The 15821-nt window shown below is 39.7% G+C and overlaps 2 protein-coding genes across 3 annotated transcripts in view; both read left to right on the top strand.

Moving 5' to 3' along the window:
• The window catches only part of LOC137136989 (muscle M-line assembly protein unc-89-like), a 296309-nt gene that overhangs the window by 234943 nt on the left and 45545 nt on the right, over positions 1-15821 (top strand). The window lies entirely within an intron of this gene.
• LOC137137061 (V-set domain containing T-cell activation inhibitor 1-like) lies at positions 6899-14482 on the top strand. The gene is made up of 3 exons (XM_067522946.1): positions 6899-7041; positions 13761-14102; positions 14182-14482. Exons 1-3 carry the CDS (start codon positions 7005-7007, stop codon positions 14307-14309), a joined length of 507 nt encoding a protein of 168 aa, XP_067379047.1. The 5' UTR covers positions 6899-7004; the 3' UTR covers positions 14310-14482.

Genomic DNA, 15821 nt, shown 5'->3' with positions numbered 1-15821 from the left:
CCTGGGGTGTCCAGCAGTGACATTAAAGGGTACTTGTGGCATCCACATGAGACGTCAAAGAACATGTATATGTTCCCCTTTTCCCCTGTTCATTTTGTTGAGTTTTGTTTTGTTGACGTCTTTTAGTTTAGTACGACATACTTATTTATGAAAAAGTTGTTTTGTCGTTTTTTATTTCGGGGGAATAATTAAAACCATCCCTCTGCAACGTCACCTGTTGTCCACTTGATGGACAAGAAGAGACATTCTAACATAAATATGACTACAGAAGAAAGGACAGACGAGTCCAACTCCAAATCTTAGTCCTAAACAGCAGCACAGTGGTGTTTGTGAACCTGAACCGTCTCTGTCAGACGTCCACACCTTTCATTGACACATGATGGACTTTATTTCTTTTTCACTTTTTACTTTGACATTCAAATGTCCATTCAGCTCCATCTGCTCCACAGCTTGCAGGACTGTTAAAGGTGGTTTGATGATGAACAGGACTGAAGTCATTTCTTCAAATCAAAAACATTTCTGAAAACACGTTTGGCTCTTTGTTGTTATGGGTCAATAAGTGGAGATTGATGGACAACAGTGGTCATTTGACCCATTTCAAATAAAATGAACAACACAGTGAAGTTTGTAAAAGGTTAAAGGAGTTGAAACGTTACAGATTTGATTAAATAATGAAATCATCAGAGGAAGATACTGAATTATAAAGGTCACTTCAGAGCTGTATCCTCTAAAGCACAAGACATGTCCTGTAAAATATGAAATATCTACTGTCTGTCAGCTTCACACAGAGAAAAGCTTTATGTATTAAAGTTCTCCTTCTCTAATTGAGGTTATATTATAAATAAAGTTTTATCTCATAACAAATTCAAATAAAGGCATCTATTGAAATACTGCAGTTTCACTTTGCTGTAACCATGACGACATCTGCAGGGTCTGTGCTCTGGTTCCATTGTTCCTACATGTGTCTGCTTTTGCAAACAAACATGATCCATGTTGCACAAATGCATCAGTCCGAGCGACGTCTAAGATAAAGCGAGTGCACATAGATGATGGTGAACAAGAGGATCTAAAGAAACTAAACACACATCATTGTAAAAGTCTGCTGAGTAGAGCTGAGACTGAACTATTACAAACTGTACATCTCATTTGGAGAAAAACAATCCTGGTTCCTCCATAACTTGAAGTGATGTTGAGCACCTTGTATGGCAGCTGCTGACATCGGTGTGTGAGTGTGTGACTGGGAAAATTAGAAGTGTTTTGGATAGAAGAGCTATATAAGCAGAGCATTTCTAAGATTTCAGTGATGTACAGCACAATGTGACAATGTATCTGATGCCAGATGAAATGTGAAGAATTAGAACAGAATGAGTGGTTAAGATGAGGGAAGGTGCTCATCTGGGTTCAGTTACTCAGAGAGTAGGGTCAGCGTTAGCCATGAACCTGGAATGGTTACTTTTAGGAAACAGTGTTGGTTGAAGCTAGTTGTGTTCTAACCAGATCTCAGTTAGAGTTAGACACTAAATTCAAATAGAAGAGATGCAGGTCAGAGTTAGTTACATTTTAATGAGGTCATAGTTTGGATTAGGCCTTAAATTCAAATTCAAGTTGCCTTTCAGTGTCACAGTGGTTAAGAAAAAAGGTGATGGTACATTTATTCTGAGGACATGACTGAATTAGAGACTGGTTCAGTTGGTTGAATTTTTAGATCTGAAAGGTTTGTGGGACACATGATCAATAGTGCATATCAGTGAATGTAGGATGGTTTAGAGTATGAACATCTGACAATGTTAATGAGTTTGTAAGAAGATCAAATGATGAGGAGCTTGTTTGATGCAGGAGCTCAACTCTGCTGGTTCGGTTTTCTGTTCCATGATGCACGTAGGAAGTAAATTTATAAATGTTTACATTTATTTCACAAAAGTAGCAACAGTCCACTGTCACATGAGCAGCTGACCAGCTGAGCTAGATTTGCTTTTGACCATAATTCACATCCTTCCTTGTACTTTCTGTCACCTAGAGTCTGGTGTAGTGTGATGCACTAGAGGGCAAACTCTGACCTGATCATCCCTGACTAACATCTCTGCTTTTCCACAAAGAAACACAGAAACCAGAATGTGACACAGCCAGTCCCACTGGAATTGTGGGGTTAGTTACTTTGCAGATGGCAGATTATTAAACCAAAATCTAATGCACTGATAGATGCTGATATATTTGGAATAATTGAAGTAATGAACAAAAGGCCAAAGTCCAGTAATGATGGAGCCACAAAAGACAGAGACTAGTCAGCTATGTAGCGTGAGCAGCATGTGAACACAGCAACAGCTGCAGCTTCAGGTTTGCATATGTGTCTCAAAGGAGATGTTCCAATCCAGTAGAACACAGAGGGAACCATGTTCTGGAAGTGATCTAAGTCCAATACACAATCACAGTGGTTCCACATGTAAACACAGACTTTTACATGCTGATTAGATTTTTGTTCGACTTTCTCTGATGTCACACAAACATAAACAACAGTAAACTCGTGACATCAAGTTTTTGGATCCAGGCGCCACAGTTGCTCTACACCAACTACAAAACCTCAGGACATGATGGGAAACGTCTATTTAATTTACAGTTTAAACCAGAGGTGCCCACACTTTTTTGGCTTGTGAGCTACTTATAAAATGAACAAATCAAAATAATCTACCTACTGTAAAAATACAAAACATATTTATTAATGAATATATTGAGAATTCTTCATATGTAGCTACATGAATCCATATTACACAATACAATTCTACATTGTTTTCATTACTTTACTCTGAGGACTTGCACAGTATAGAATCAGCCAGGGCTGCATAATCTGGACGGTAGCTGCTGATAGCAGCCTCAATCACACTTCCAATGATCATCAGTCATGGTGGACGTCACCGTCCACCAACGGTAGTTGGACTTAATGGTGAGTCACATAAATATATGGAGCCGAATAATGCAGTCAAGGATGTAGCACGTGAGTAAGTTCCAGAAATGTCCATGAGCTCTGGACTTCAGCTGAATGGCAGATGAGGCAAACACACTTCAAAAATGACCGAGTGAAACAAAAGTCCACCTCCCACTTCGTATGGAAGTGGTAAGTTTTTGACTTCTTACTTTGTCCAGCTCCCCCACTCATTTTCATACCCTTTGTTAAGTTTAAAAGAAATTAATTGGAGGCTATGTCGCTAGCTTGCTAGAGTTTGGCAGCACTTGGAGCCGTTGTATACATGTGCAGTGAACCATGTGTCAGAAAAGGTCAGATGTCAGACTGGATGCTCTGTAAATCAATCAAGTGACAAATGTCATAGTGAGGACAGATGATGGGTTGACGTCTAATTTGTTAATTCCATGCGATCTACCCACACTACCTTTGCGATTGACCGGTAGATGGCGATATAGTATTGGGCTCCCCGTGTTTTAAAGATCTATTCAGAGAACAGAATGAAAAATGTGACATCAGAGCCTGAATACATGAGTTTATATTACAGATAGTTTACATACTGTGTTCTACTCATATTTGTCTATTTGTAGAGAATAGAAACATTAATGATTCACCTTCTACCGTCAGTCAAAAAGCTAAAATATAAGGTGAATGTGTGATCACGATCTTTCCAGTGTCCACACTTAAATATCATTAAAAACCTATGGACTGTATGTTACAGAAAACCAAGCAACTGGTGGACTTGGAACAATTCTGCCATTAAGGCTAAAAGATCACGTGACAGAACACAAACACTGCTCAGAGGTTGGAGGAGTATTATAGAACATTTCATGAAGGGACACAAACCTTTGCACTGATGTTCATTATTTTCCTGTAACTTTCTTTTTCTCCGCTCACTGACCAAGTCTTTAAGTATTAAATGACACAGACTGTGTTGATAAGTGGAAGGTGAAGACTCTTAAAGTAACATCTGCACAGATGTGAAGCCCTGACAGTCTAAATATCTGACAGATCAATAATGAAAATGTCTTTTTTTCTCCCTGTGTGTTGTTCAGCATGTATGTGGTTTCATTTCCCATCAGTCAGATCATTTACACAGAGCAGCAAACTGATATGATGACTGCACTGATGTTAATATATGAGTCATATGGAGGTTAAAGCATATACAAAGATGACCTGCATATCACTTGAAATGTGTCTGTCAGATAGAAGCACACACAGATCAAAGTTCTGAAGACTGAGGATCTTTAATAAGAATCTGCTGACACTGTTAACTGTTGTTAAACAGGACTTGTAGTGTTTGATGAAACTGAAACAAAAATGAAAGACGTAAAAAAACTGCAGCTAATTTGTTAAAGACCTATTTGAGCAACTCTAACTTTTTTTAAGATTCAACAAACTAATGACTTTGTCCTCTTTGTGGACAGAGGTGGACATGGATCAGACCCTCTGATCCATGTCCACCTGTGTCTTCAAGTGTCCACATACACTGCAGACATGACCTTCAGCAGTATGTTAAGACCCTTAAAGTATTTCTTGAAGGACGTCCTCTACTACAGAAAAACATCATGGAAATGAAAAAGAACAAAACTCATTCAGACACTGATTTATTTTAATGTCTAATTTATTTTTCATGGTTTTAAAAATTCTGTCTTGTTCTTAGATTTTCTGTATATTGTTTTATGATGTTAATGTTTCCTGTTTTATAGTTTTAAAATCGTTAAGTTGGTTTGAGTTTGAGTTACTTTATAATTGTATAATAGTTAATAAATACATATAATTAGTTTTTTATTTTGTAATCAGTAAATACTTATATTTTAAAAGAATGTTCTTTGTGGTTTGTGCTTTTTTTTTTTATTACCACATTTATTAGAAGCCGTCATTTGTTGTACTGACTGTGTAACTACAGGTAACAAAGGGGTTTAGATATAGAACTTTTTAACAATCATGCTTTTATTTTTATTACCTCAAAGCATAAAAATAACAATTTAAATCAGTTGAACTTTAGTTTTCTAAACAACTTATCGATACAATAAACACAGATCCAAGTGTTGGTTGATCAGGTTAGATTCTCTTTTGATTTCATGGGAAAAGTCCTGCATAGAGGTGAAAAGACAACCCGTAAGTCGTGGACTGAAATCTAAAGCCTGACAGAGATTTCATCTATGAACTGGACCCAGACACACACAGTCCTGGATTATTGACATCACCAGGAGACAATGTCCCTCTTCTAAAAGTCCCAATCCAACCAACCAACTCTTTACTACAGAAGGAAACTGGATTTAACAGATTCAAGAGAAAAGGGAGAAAAACAAGTGTTTGCTAAAAGGAACCAGAAGAACAGAAAGAACCAGAACAGCAGCAGTTAACAAAGGGAAACAGAATCAGGACGTTTGATTCAGTGTTGTAGGACAAAATCAGCTGTTCTGGAGACAGTGTTGACCTCACAGAAACATCCTGCTTTAGTCTTTGTTGCTGAGCTTGTTCCTCTTGTCCATTTTATCTCTGATCCAAAGTCAGATCAGATCAATAATCAAAGATTAATCAACAGACTGATCAAACTGATTGATCAGCCATCAGAGGAGTTGGATCAGTGGAGCTGCTTCTGTTCCTGATGTCCACTGTCTCATCTTTGTACTGAGTTCTCTCTGCAGAGGAGACAGAAATGATACATGAAAAACCGAGGTCTCCACAGCGGCACCCAAACCCAATACTTTTTTTTTTAACCAGGTTCATTTCCTTCATCATCATCTGGCTTTTCATGGCAGTGAATAAGTCTTCCAGCTGGACTGCTGGTCTTTGTTTTTCTTTTGACCTTGAGGGATCCTGTTCCACTCCGTAAAACTGCATTGTTGTGTTTGAAGTTTCCCTGATTTCGCAGTTTTTCCAGTAGCCTTCTGCCTTCTTTTGACTTTTTAGGAAGGTATAAAATATGTTCAATTTCAGTGTGTGTCAACAAGTGGCGGGCAATTTTTGTTTGTGGTTTACCACAGTTGTATTATAGTAACTGCTCTTTGACTTTTCTTCACTTATATTCATCTTAGAATTTCCTCCAATAAAAAGATTGTGTGAGATCTTTGATTGATTGATGATCATCACGTGTGGCTGGAAACCTGATGTTACTGAGAAACAAAGGCACAAAGACACTTGATCAATCATGTGAAAATTCTGAGGACATTTCCTATGGAAGTATTGATGTTTCATTAGTGCCTCTTCCATCTTGGCCAAGTTGTTTTCCTGCCTGCTAACAAGCAGTCACCCAAACAGCTGCCTGAGCCCACAAACCTTTAAAGAAACCAGCCAAACTGCTTCTGTTAGTTCAAGTTAGCCAGAAACCAGGCAACTAGGGCAGTAACAGCATAGTAGCCAGTCTGCTGCTGGAGCCATCACACATTGAACTCATCTTAGCAAGAAACATGTCAAACACTACAGTTTAAACCACCTTTAATTCACTCTGCCAATACAGCGCGGACCTATCAGTTTTCTTCTCACAGTCTTCACTTGTTCCCTGTAGAAATAAGCGACAGCCTTTCTTTACCCACATTTACTTTGGACCCTGATCCTGGTTCTGTTGGAGGTTTCTTCTGTTAAAGCAACTTTTTCCACTCCACTGGGGGGGTCTCTATAATTCTTTAGGGTCTTGAACTTACAATGTAAAGTGCCTTGAGATGAATTTGTTTTTATAAATGTGCTGGATTGAACTGACACATTCAAGTAAAAACAAATACTTGGTAAAATGTAGAGATAAATCAATAATTTAAAAATGGCACAATTAATACACAACTAAATCATAGTTTAGTGACGCACACAAGAAAAATCTAAAATGCAAACTGTGTGTGTGTCTATTTAATCGGTGTCACCTCTACATTACTGTGTGTTTGTATAAAGCTGTTTGACCTGAAGCAGGTCAAAAGGCTTCAAATAAACCACCTCCTTCAGCTAAAAGTGAAACTAAAGTGTCAGTAGATTAGAACCATTCTGAACCTGCAGTTAGAACCTGCAGGAAGAAGCTGATTTAAGGAGGATTTGTTGCCGTTTTAGCAGGAAGATGAAGATGTTTGTGGAGTTTGTGATCTTCATACACGGTAAGAGAAACTTCCTTTGTCCCACACAACTGACTTTAGTGGACTGTCTGCAGTCATCTGGAATGGAAGCACAGCCTTTGTCATCTGAAGTAACTGCAGCTCTGTGGCTGCTGATGAAGCTTCACAAAAGAAACATACATATATCTGATCTGTGGGAAGCAACAACTGCTTTTGAAGCAGAAATGGGACAAGCTGCTGGAAACATCCAGAAAATGGGGTCCACCCTGGACAGGTCTCCAGTCTGTCTCCGTGTCCACACAGACAGACACACACAGACAGACCACCATTCACTGTAGTTAAGTAGATTTTTCAGACCTCTGTACTTGAGTATTTCGTACTTTTCCTACATTTGAACACAAATAACTTTCTACTCGTTACCTCTTCAAAACAGGCTGCTTACTTGTTCTATTGTGTTTGAGGGGAAACATGGAGTGTTGTTCTTCAGCTCTGCTCGGCTGTTTCTCAGGAACAGTTCATCACACCAGCAGCTTCATGCAGTGTGTTATCTCAACAGTCCAGCTGTGTCCTAACGTTAGCTCAGTAACTACAGGACCCTCCCTACATGTTTGTATGAACATAGAATGAGTTTACTCTCCACATGTAGTTCAAACCACAGGGTCAGTGGCTCGACTCCCAGTCCAAGTGTCCCTGGGTAAGACACTGAACATCACAGTTGTCCCTAGTGTCTGCTGCTTAGTTGTAAGTCACTTTGGATAAAAGTGTCTGACTGTTGTCAGTAGTGTTGGTAGAAGAGAAACTGTAACACTGGTTAGTTTGTTTCCTATAGTGACTTTGTTCCAGTGTGTGTGTGTGTGTGTGTGTGTGTGTGTGTGTGCATACAGCCAGGGGGTCTTGTCCAAAACACAGCAGAATATTTTGCTTTATCAAATAAATGCTCTTAGAAATTCACTGCATAAAGACAAAGTCATTGTTTTCACCTGTTGGTTGTGGTTGTGGTCTCTGTGGTCTCTGACATGTGTTGGTCACAAAGTTACTGACACTAAAAACTGATTGGCACATTGGAGCTGAGTTAATGCTCAGTATTTTCAGAATATACATATTTAATATCATTACAAGTGAGTTGGTCTAACAATATTAAAATGAAATTATTTATATGACATCAGGTCCAGTTACACAGAATTAGCTGATAGAAATGTACTTTTTACTTTAATCATTTTGTTACATTTCATTTATCACTTTCACCTGAGTACAGAAGTTTAATCAGTACTTTAATTTAAAGGTATTTTTACTTCTACTTGAGTAAAGAATGTGTGTACTTTGGCCACCACTGCACACAGAAAGACCACTACAGGATATGTGGCAGGAAAAAAATCTCTGATCTCTAATTCTTTCAGTGAATAGTGGTGGATGAACATAGAAGAAGTTTCACAGCTTCTTTTTTGTTCAAACATCTAAACATCATGTCAACTTGCTATTACACAAACTATGTGGTTATGAAAAACCTCTTATTCTTCACGTACACTTTTTGAAAAAGTATTTTGTACATTTCCTGAAACCTTGACATGTTAGTTTGCACTGGATAATAAAAGAAGGAATATTTAAAGGCAACTATGAGGTTAAATTATTATGAGTCATGACTGAAACAACCTCCAGAGACAGGAGCCCACTAACAGGTCAGTAGCTGAAGGGAGTTAGATCTGGACTTTGAATGATGGACATGGATCTGGTGTTGGATAGAGCCAGTTAAACAGCCACTTACTGAGGTACAACTTGTACCAATTGTGCTATAGTTTGTGTATTTTCACTGTGTCGTGGCAGCAAACTAACGTTAATGTGCTCATAGCCATAAATGATGGTGACCAAGCTCTAAACATGGAGATTTTGTAGATTCTCTAACTCTGCATTCATACTAATGCAGATATATGTGTTGGTCAGCTGCCAGTGTCCCCTGCTGTGTGAGACAGAGACCAACAGACTCTAATGAGGTGAAGGAAAAGTTTAGAAAAGCTCAACTTCAGTGCTGTGATGGAGCGATTGAGAGCCAATCACCAGTGTGTTGGTTCAGGAGAAACTGAAGCAGAGACATGAAAAAAACCACTGACCTGGTTGGTGAGTGAAGGTGGTGGATACGTAAAGAAACATGCTCAACACAACACCACCACAGAACTACAGCTTCACCAGGATCCAATCATTTGTTCGCAGTAGAGTGAACAGAGCATTAAGTAAAACACTAAACAGACCAGTAAAATCCTTGAGTCTTTTCACTTCATAAATCATCTAAAATTTATATTTAAATTTTCCCCAAGGAGTCTTAGTGTACAGCAGCAGAACTAGGAGCTGGTTCAGAGTGAATGGGCAGTTTTAACAATAAGCTTTATCAAAGAGGAAGGTTTTAAGCCGAGACTTAAAAGTAGAGAGGGTGTCTGCTTCCTGAATCTGAACTGGGAGCTGGTTCCACAGGAGAGGAGCTTGATAGCTGAAGGCTCTACCTCCCATTCTACCTTTGGAAATTCTGGGAACCACCAGCTTGAGGTTTTTAGGATATCAGGGGTGGAGATTTCAAGTACCAGGAACAGATACTTACATTTTAGTCATTGCCAATACTGAGTACTGTTACAACTGATTTCCTTCCAGTATGAGTTGCTGCACAGTAAATGCTCGTCCATCAACTAAACAAATCCCACAACAACAGAAATTGTCATGGATTCCTCTGACAAATCAAAGATGGCGGTGACAGGTGTTTAATAAATGGAGCAACTTTTGCTGAAAATAACAAAAAGCAAAGGTAAAAAGAGAAACAAAGCACAGATTTAATGTGAGATCCTGGTGGAAAAGTGTGGACAACATGGACTGTAGAGTCTAAACAGGAATATGAAGGTAAAAGAACTTTGAAAAACATGGTGAACTTCATGTAACGTTCTAGTTATAAAACCCTTGTTGTTACAGATGTCAGTCGCAAATATTAAAGGTTTTCTTCTTGAGAAACATGAGTAAGACTGTTAGTAACTAGATCTTTAGATTCATTCAGCAGTAGTATAACACTGGTGGTATTGAGTGTGTATGTGACGTTAGACCCCAAACCCCCTGCTCCTCCCTCCACGTGGTGGATGTTGTGATGGTTCACTTATCAGGTAAAAGTTACATGCCAACAAAAACCCTAGGTGTGTGTGTGTGTGTGTGTGTGTGTGTGTGTGTGTGTGTGTGTGTGTGTGTGTGTGTGTGTGTTTAGTTAAGTTCTTGTCCTGCAGCTTGGAAATTGCTGCTCTCTACAAATGCACCTGTTACACTTGGTGCAGATGGTAGAAGACGTCTTTTTTTAGGTCTTTGCTGTCCACTCACTGTATTTTCAGGAAGCTCAGTGTCCTCTCCACTTTCAGAGGAAGGGTCAGAGCCAAGTGGAGGACTCCAGTGAGCATTCTATGCCAGACTCCCACTGGAAGCTTGTGTCTTATTCAGATGAGTCCTGCTGCTTGTTGCTAGATAAAGGCTGCATGAGCATTTCTAAAATGCCTCTTCATTTTTGCTGCTTTTCTCCTTCTCTGCTCACTGATGAAATGACCCCTCAGCCAAGCTGCAGGTTTATCTTTGGCTGTGAAACACTAACAGTTGTTGGGCAGGAGGCACATGACACACATCCCTCAAAATGATTTAAATTTTTGCTAGTTTGGAACAACTGTGAATTTCTTTAGGTGATTTATTTAAAAAACAGAAGCAAAATGTTGTTGTAGGATGATGTAATAGTTGTTTGTACGTGTACATTGTTGCCACTGAGGTGTCCAGAGGGTAGTAAATGTGAGGAGGCCACAAGGGTTAAAGCACATGGATCTGCAGTTCCTCTGATCTCCACCAGATGCTGCTCTGATCAAACTGACTGTACTGAAGTGAATGAGAAACTTTTTTTGCACAAGTTCATCTTCCAGCAGATTCTCTGAACTTCTTCTCATGGGGCAGAATTAAAGAGCAAGTGCTGCACTAATTAAATACTAAGGATTAAAGCTTGTTGCTTTGTGGGTTAATGACTGTTAATGTCACAGCTGAATTACACAAACACACCAAAGTAGAAATAAACACATGCAGCCTCAAGTCGTCCAAAGATGTGGGGTTTCTGGACATTTTAGTGCAGAAATGTAGATTAAACCACTAATTTATTCAAACTTCTTCAGTAAAGACACTGTGATGAACAAACATGTATTTTTGCAGATTGTCTGGAAGCAGAAGCTGATGTTTGAAACGTGAGAGAAAATACAGTTTACAGCATCATCAGGTCCAGACTTTACTTTGAAATCAGATTTTCAGTTTCAGCAATGACTGTGTCCAGGATGTTAAAATAAAGTGAGAAAAAGCAACAGATGTTATTCAGCTGTTAGTGTTTTACAACACTACATGAGACTTGGATCCTCCCGGATGTGTCAGACTGTCCTCAGTTGTCTTCTTCATGATTATGTCCCTGTAGCTTCTTCATCTTCTCACAGCTTGTGTTCCCAGCAGTAACAATGATCCTTTGCTGTGGTCTTTTTGCTGACAGCAGCATCAGATGTGGATGGAAATGTTGGGCTTCATTCAGACAAATGTTGAGTTTCCAGGCTGCTCACACTGCAGAGGACACATTCACTTTGTCCCAGTCCACCTGTCCAACCACAACACCTTCACATCACTTCTTACAAGATTGAAACAAACCAAGTCAAAGCTTTGATTTCTTCTCCTCACTGAGAGAAACACATGAAGTGTCTCCACGTCTCCATCAGTCCTGTCTTTTCTCTGAGTATTAGTCCTCCTGCTGAAGACGTGATGGACAGATGGAAGGAAAAGATGTGAGGAAAGAGGAGTTCAGACAGTCAGCAGTCATTTGAAGTGGATGTTGAAGCAGAAATGGTTTGAGTTTGTGATTTTCCTGGTCTGGACTTTAGGAGATTAAATCTCAGGTGAAGATGAGCAAGAATAAAAAAAATTCTTAAAGATCCACAGAACAAACTCCAAGACACAGCAGCAGTGAAACATGATATGAAGTTATTACACAGAAATTAAATATATTGACTTAATGTTAAAAAGTTATAAATAGATTTTTTTGGTGTCAAACCAAAACATGTGTATCATCCAAAATGAGATTACAAATATTCTTAGTTACAAATAATTACACAAGACAAAAATCACATCATCCTAATTAATTTATCAAAATAATAAACATAAGAAAAACTACTGTAGGGCAGTTTTTGTCCTTTAAACACAGGACAGAGCCCTGAGTTCAGAGACTTATTGTCCTCTGGTTGATTTATGAAACCTCCTCTTTTAAATGTCAGTTTTAATGTTGCAGTTAAAGGTTTTATTTCACCTCATTCAGCTTGTTGTGAGTTATTACTGGTTCACCAATATTAAACACAAACATACAACTATGTCCCAAAATATAATGATTAAATTGGGAAAATAAAGAAACAAAAGTAGTGTTTCTTAAAGAAATCTTGTAGCCAGCTCTCCCCACAGATTCTCGTTGTTCCTCCCTGCTATATGCTCAGTCCCTGATTCTGCCTGATTCTGTTTCAAGGACTCTGTTACCTGATTTCTTTGGTCTGAGGCTTGGTTTCCTATGTTGCTCTATGTGTTCACAGTTTGATTCATTGTTTATTCCTGTTGGTTTGTATAAACTCTGTTTTGGATTTTCCTCTGATACCCTCAGATTTAGTTTTCTCCACTCTTGGTTCTTGTGCTTTTTTCCCTGTGTGAAGATCGTTCTTCAGTTGATCTAGAATCATTAGTCCCAGTTCACCCTAAATGTGTTTTCTTGTTCAGGAAATGTGTTTTTTGAGTCAGGAGTCCAGTCGGCTCAAACCCAGTTACCTTGTTTTCACCTCCCTGGTTTAATTACTTGTTCACTTCCCCCCAGTACCAAAATCTCAAGATTGAATCATGTCAACTGGACTTTTTACTTTTTGGTAAGAAACGTTTCGGTACTTATCCAAGCAGCTTCTTCAGTCTGGATAAAGTAGCTGGGGAACCCAGTGATATCCTCCAGATTAGGCCTTTGTTCTACCCTGGTTTCTAAAGGCTCATTAACGTGGGAGGTGGGAACAGGGTGGAGTCATCAAGATGTAACTATTACGACCCTAAATCCCTAAACCCCTAAGATGGGGGTCGTTAGTTGTGACTCCTATTGGATGTGTAAAGTGGTCTTAATCTTCCTGGAGATGGATGAAAAGGCAGCATGAAAAATGGGAGACAGTTTGAGCCTGAGGCCTCCTGCTCTGTTGAGAGAAGAATTCTCCATGTGAACATAAATGCATTCACGTACTCCTCTCTCACACTATCTGTGTTCTCTGTCCACAATATGGACATTGTCATTCTCAAACTAATGTCCTTTGTCCTTCAGGTGTAGGCACACTGCTGATTCTGTTCCTGAGATGTTGCTTCTCCAGTGTTGGACCATCCTCTTGTGTAGAGACTGTTTGCTTTCTCCAATGTAGAGCTCTGATCTTCATGTGTGAAATAAGTATTATTTCACACATTACATTATTATTAAGTATGTTATTTAAAAATCCCACTGAAAACCTCTAACCAGTGAGAACCAGGATCCTGAGTTGGTTCTGGTGTTTGTCAGTGTTGTTGGTGTTAAGCTGTGGTGATGTGGTTTCAAAGCAGCCTGATCAGCTGCAGCGTCCAATCACAAACAGGACCAGGTTGGTTTCTGACTCACCTGAGGACGGACGAGTAATGAGACATGAAATAAAGTGCTGAGATGGACCCTCTCTGTCTGTGTGTCCTCACAGTTTCCCAGCATGTCTCAGCTTTGGACATGTATGAGGGGGACAAGTTTGTCCTGATGCACTGTCAGTTTCCCACTTTTGACATGGACGACCCCACAGTGGTGTGGAGCCGCTCTGATCTCAGTCCTTCAACCGTCCACCAGCGTCAGCAGGAAGGTGATGAACTTAAAAACCAGAACCAGCTTTACAGCGGCCGAACATCGATGATGCCTGATGCTCTGGAAACTGGAGACCTCAGTCTGAATCTGACAGAACTGCAACTGTCTGACAGTGGAACCTACACCTGCTACGTCAGAGGTTTTAGATTTCAACAGACAGTGACAGACGTACAGCTGCAAGTCAAAGGTCAGTGGCAGGTCAGAGGTCAGCGCTGTAGATACAGGTCAGAGGTCAGAGGTCATGTTGTTGTTCATGTTCTCCACAGAACGATTTCCATCCTGGGCCAAAGTTCTCCTGGTTCTCCTGGTTCTTCTGATTGTTTCTGGGGGTCTTTTAGTACATTTCCGTCACTATTTCATGTCAGGTATGTCTCTACTACTACATTACCCATAATGCTGATGGTTCACATCTTTACTCTTGTTGCTCCTTGACTGTTGAGACAGACTGAGAGTGAGGAACAAATCAGAACCAAACTGAGAATCAGTCACAATAAGTAGTTCCTGAGTGTCTTCATGGGACAGTGAGGTCCTGTTACCATCAGAGCTGCTGCTGCTGTCTGTCCACATGATGCTGTGCTTTGTTGTCCTCTCAGTCTACCAGGTGGAGGTGGATTCAGGGGTGGAGTCTGTCCAGCTGCCCTGTAAAACCACAGTTCGTCTGCCTGTAGACGCCAAAGTGGAGTGGAAGAACAGTGAAGACTGGATGATACATGTGTATCAGAACGGCTCTGACCAGCCTGAAGAACAGGATGAGGAATACAAAGGACGAACAGAGATGAAGAGAAACCTGCTGAAAACTGGAGACCTCAGTCTGACCCTGAAATACCCCACAGATGAAGAAAGAGGAGCCTGTAGCTGCACCGTCTACAGCAGGGAGGGAAACATCCTGATGAAGAAAGTAGTGATGCTCCAGGTCAAAGGTCAGTTTAAATGTTTACGATAAGCTGTTTTCAGTCTTGCACTGTGTCTGCAGGTCCTTAAAAACTGTTAAAATTTCTTAAATTCTGGTTGGACTGGTTATTTTAGTCACATCACCTCAAGAAATCCAGTTCACACATGTAGAACAGGAAGCACAAACCATGAGACCTGAGACCTCCAGCAGATTGTAGGAGCACTCGTTTTTGTACCAGTTCATCCTGCCTCAGAACCACGTTTTCTGTTAACACGAGCTACTAATTCACTGCCCACTTGTGCTACGAGGACTTTAAAACAAACGTAGACTTCATGGTCAAACTAACAGGCTGGAAACACTGCAGGGTCTGGTGTCATGGAGCACAGAGCCAATCAGAGTGAACTGGAAAGATCCAAAACTGAGACCAAATAGTTTGTTGTGAGTCTTTAAGTGAGTCTAAAGTGAGCTAACATGATGTGATTTGAACAGTTCAGCTCATCTTCTTGTTAGTAACTTCACAGCTAGTTATCGTCACCATATCAACTAGTTAAACTAGAGCTACAGTAACTAACACTGTGCACCTTTGACTTTTGTTACTAGTTTCATCTTTCAGAGAAAGAAAAGACAAAGTCAGGATGCTACAGAAACATGGAGAAAGTAAAGACAGTCAACAGAAAATGTTCAGGTCCAACTTAGTGATGGTTTTTAAAGTTGGAATCAAACGAGTTTAATGTCAAAGATTGAAAGCTGCTGTATAATAACTGACAGATACAATGAAACAGGAACAAACACTAACAACTGTTCATTTCATCAGTTTGTCATCACAACAGTAAAATGATCAGGTAGTTTTAGTTGTGAGCAGCTTAGAAATAACAAGAGTTATTAGGTGTCAACTCATCAGATTGATATGAATGAATCACTGAAATATAAATTAGAATGAATATTATTTGAACTCTGCCTGTTTATATCACAGTGTCACTGATGTGGGGTTGAGGGGGCTGCAGCTCCTGTGAC

The sequence above is a fragment of the Channa argus genome, chromosome 12 (assembly GCF_033026475.1).
Source record: "Channa argus isolate prfri chromosome 12, Channa argus male v1.0, whole genome shotgun sequence".
NCBI classification, from domain to species: Eukaryota; Metazoa; Chordata; class Actinopteri; order Anabantiformes; family Channidae; genus Channa; species Channa argus.
This window is presented reverse-complemented; position numbering and strand designations above follow the sequence as displayed.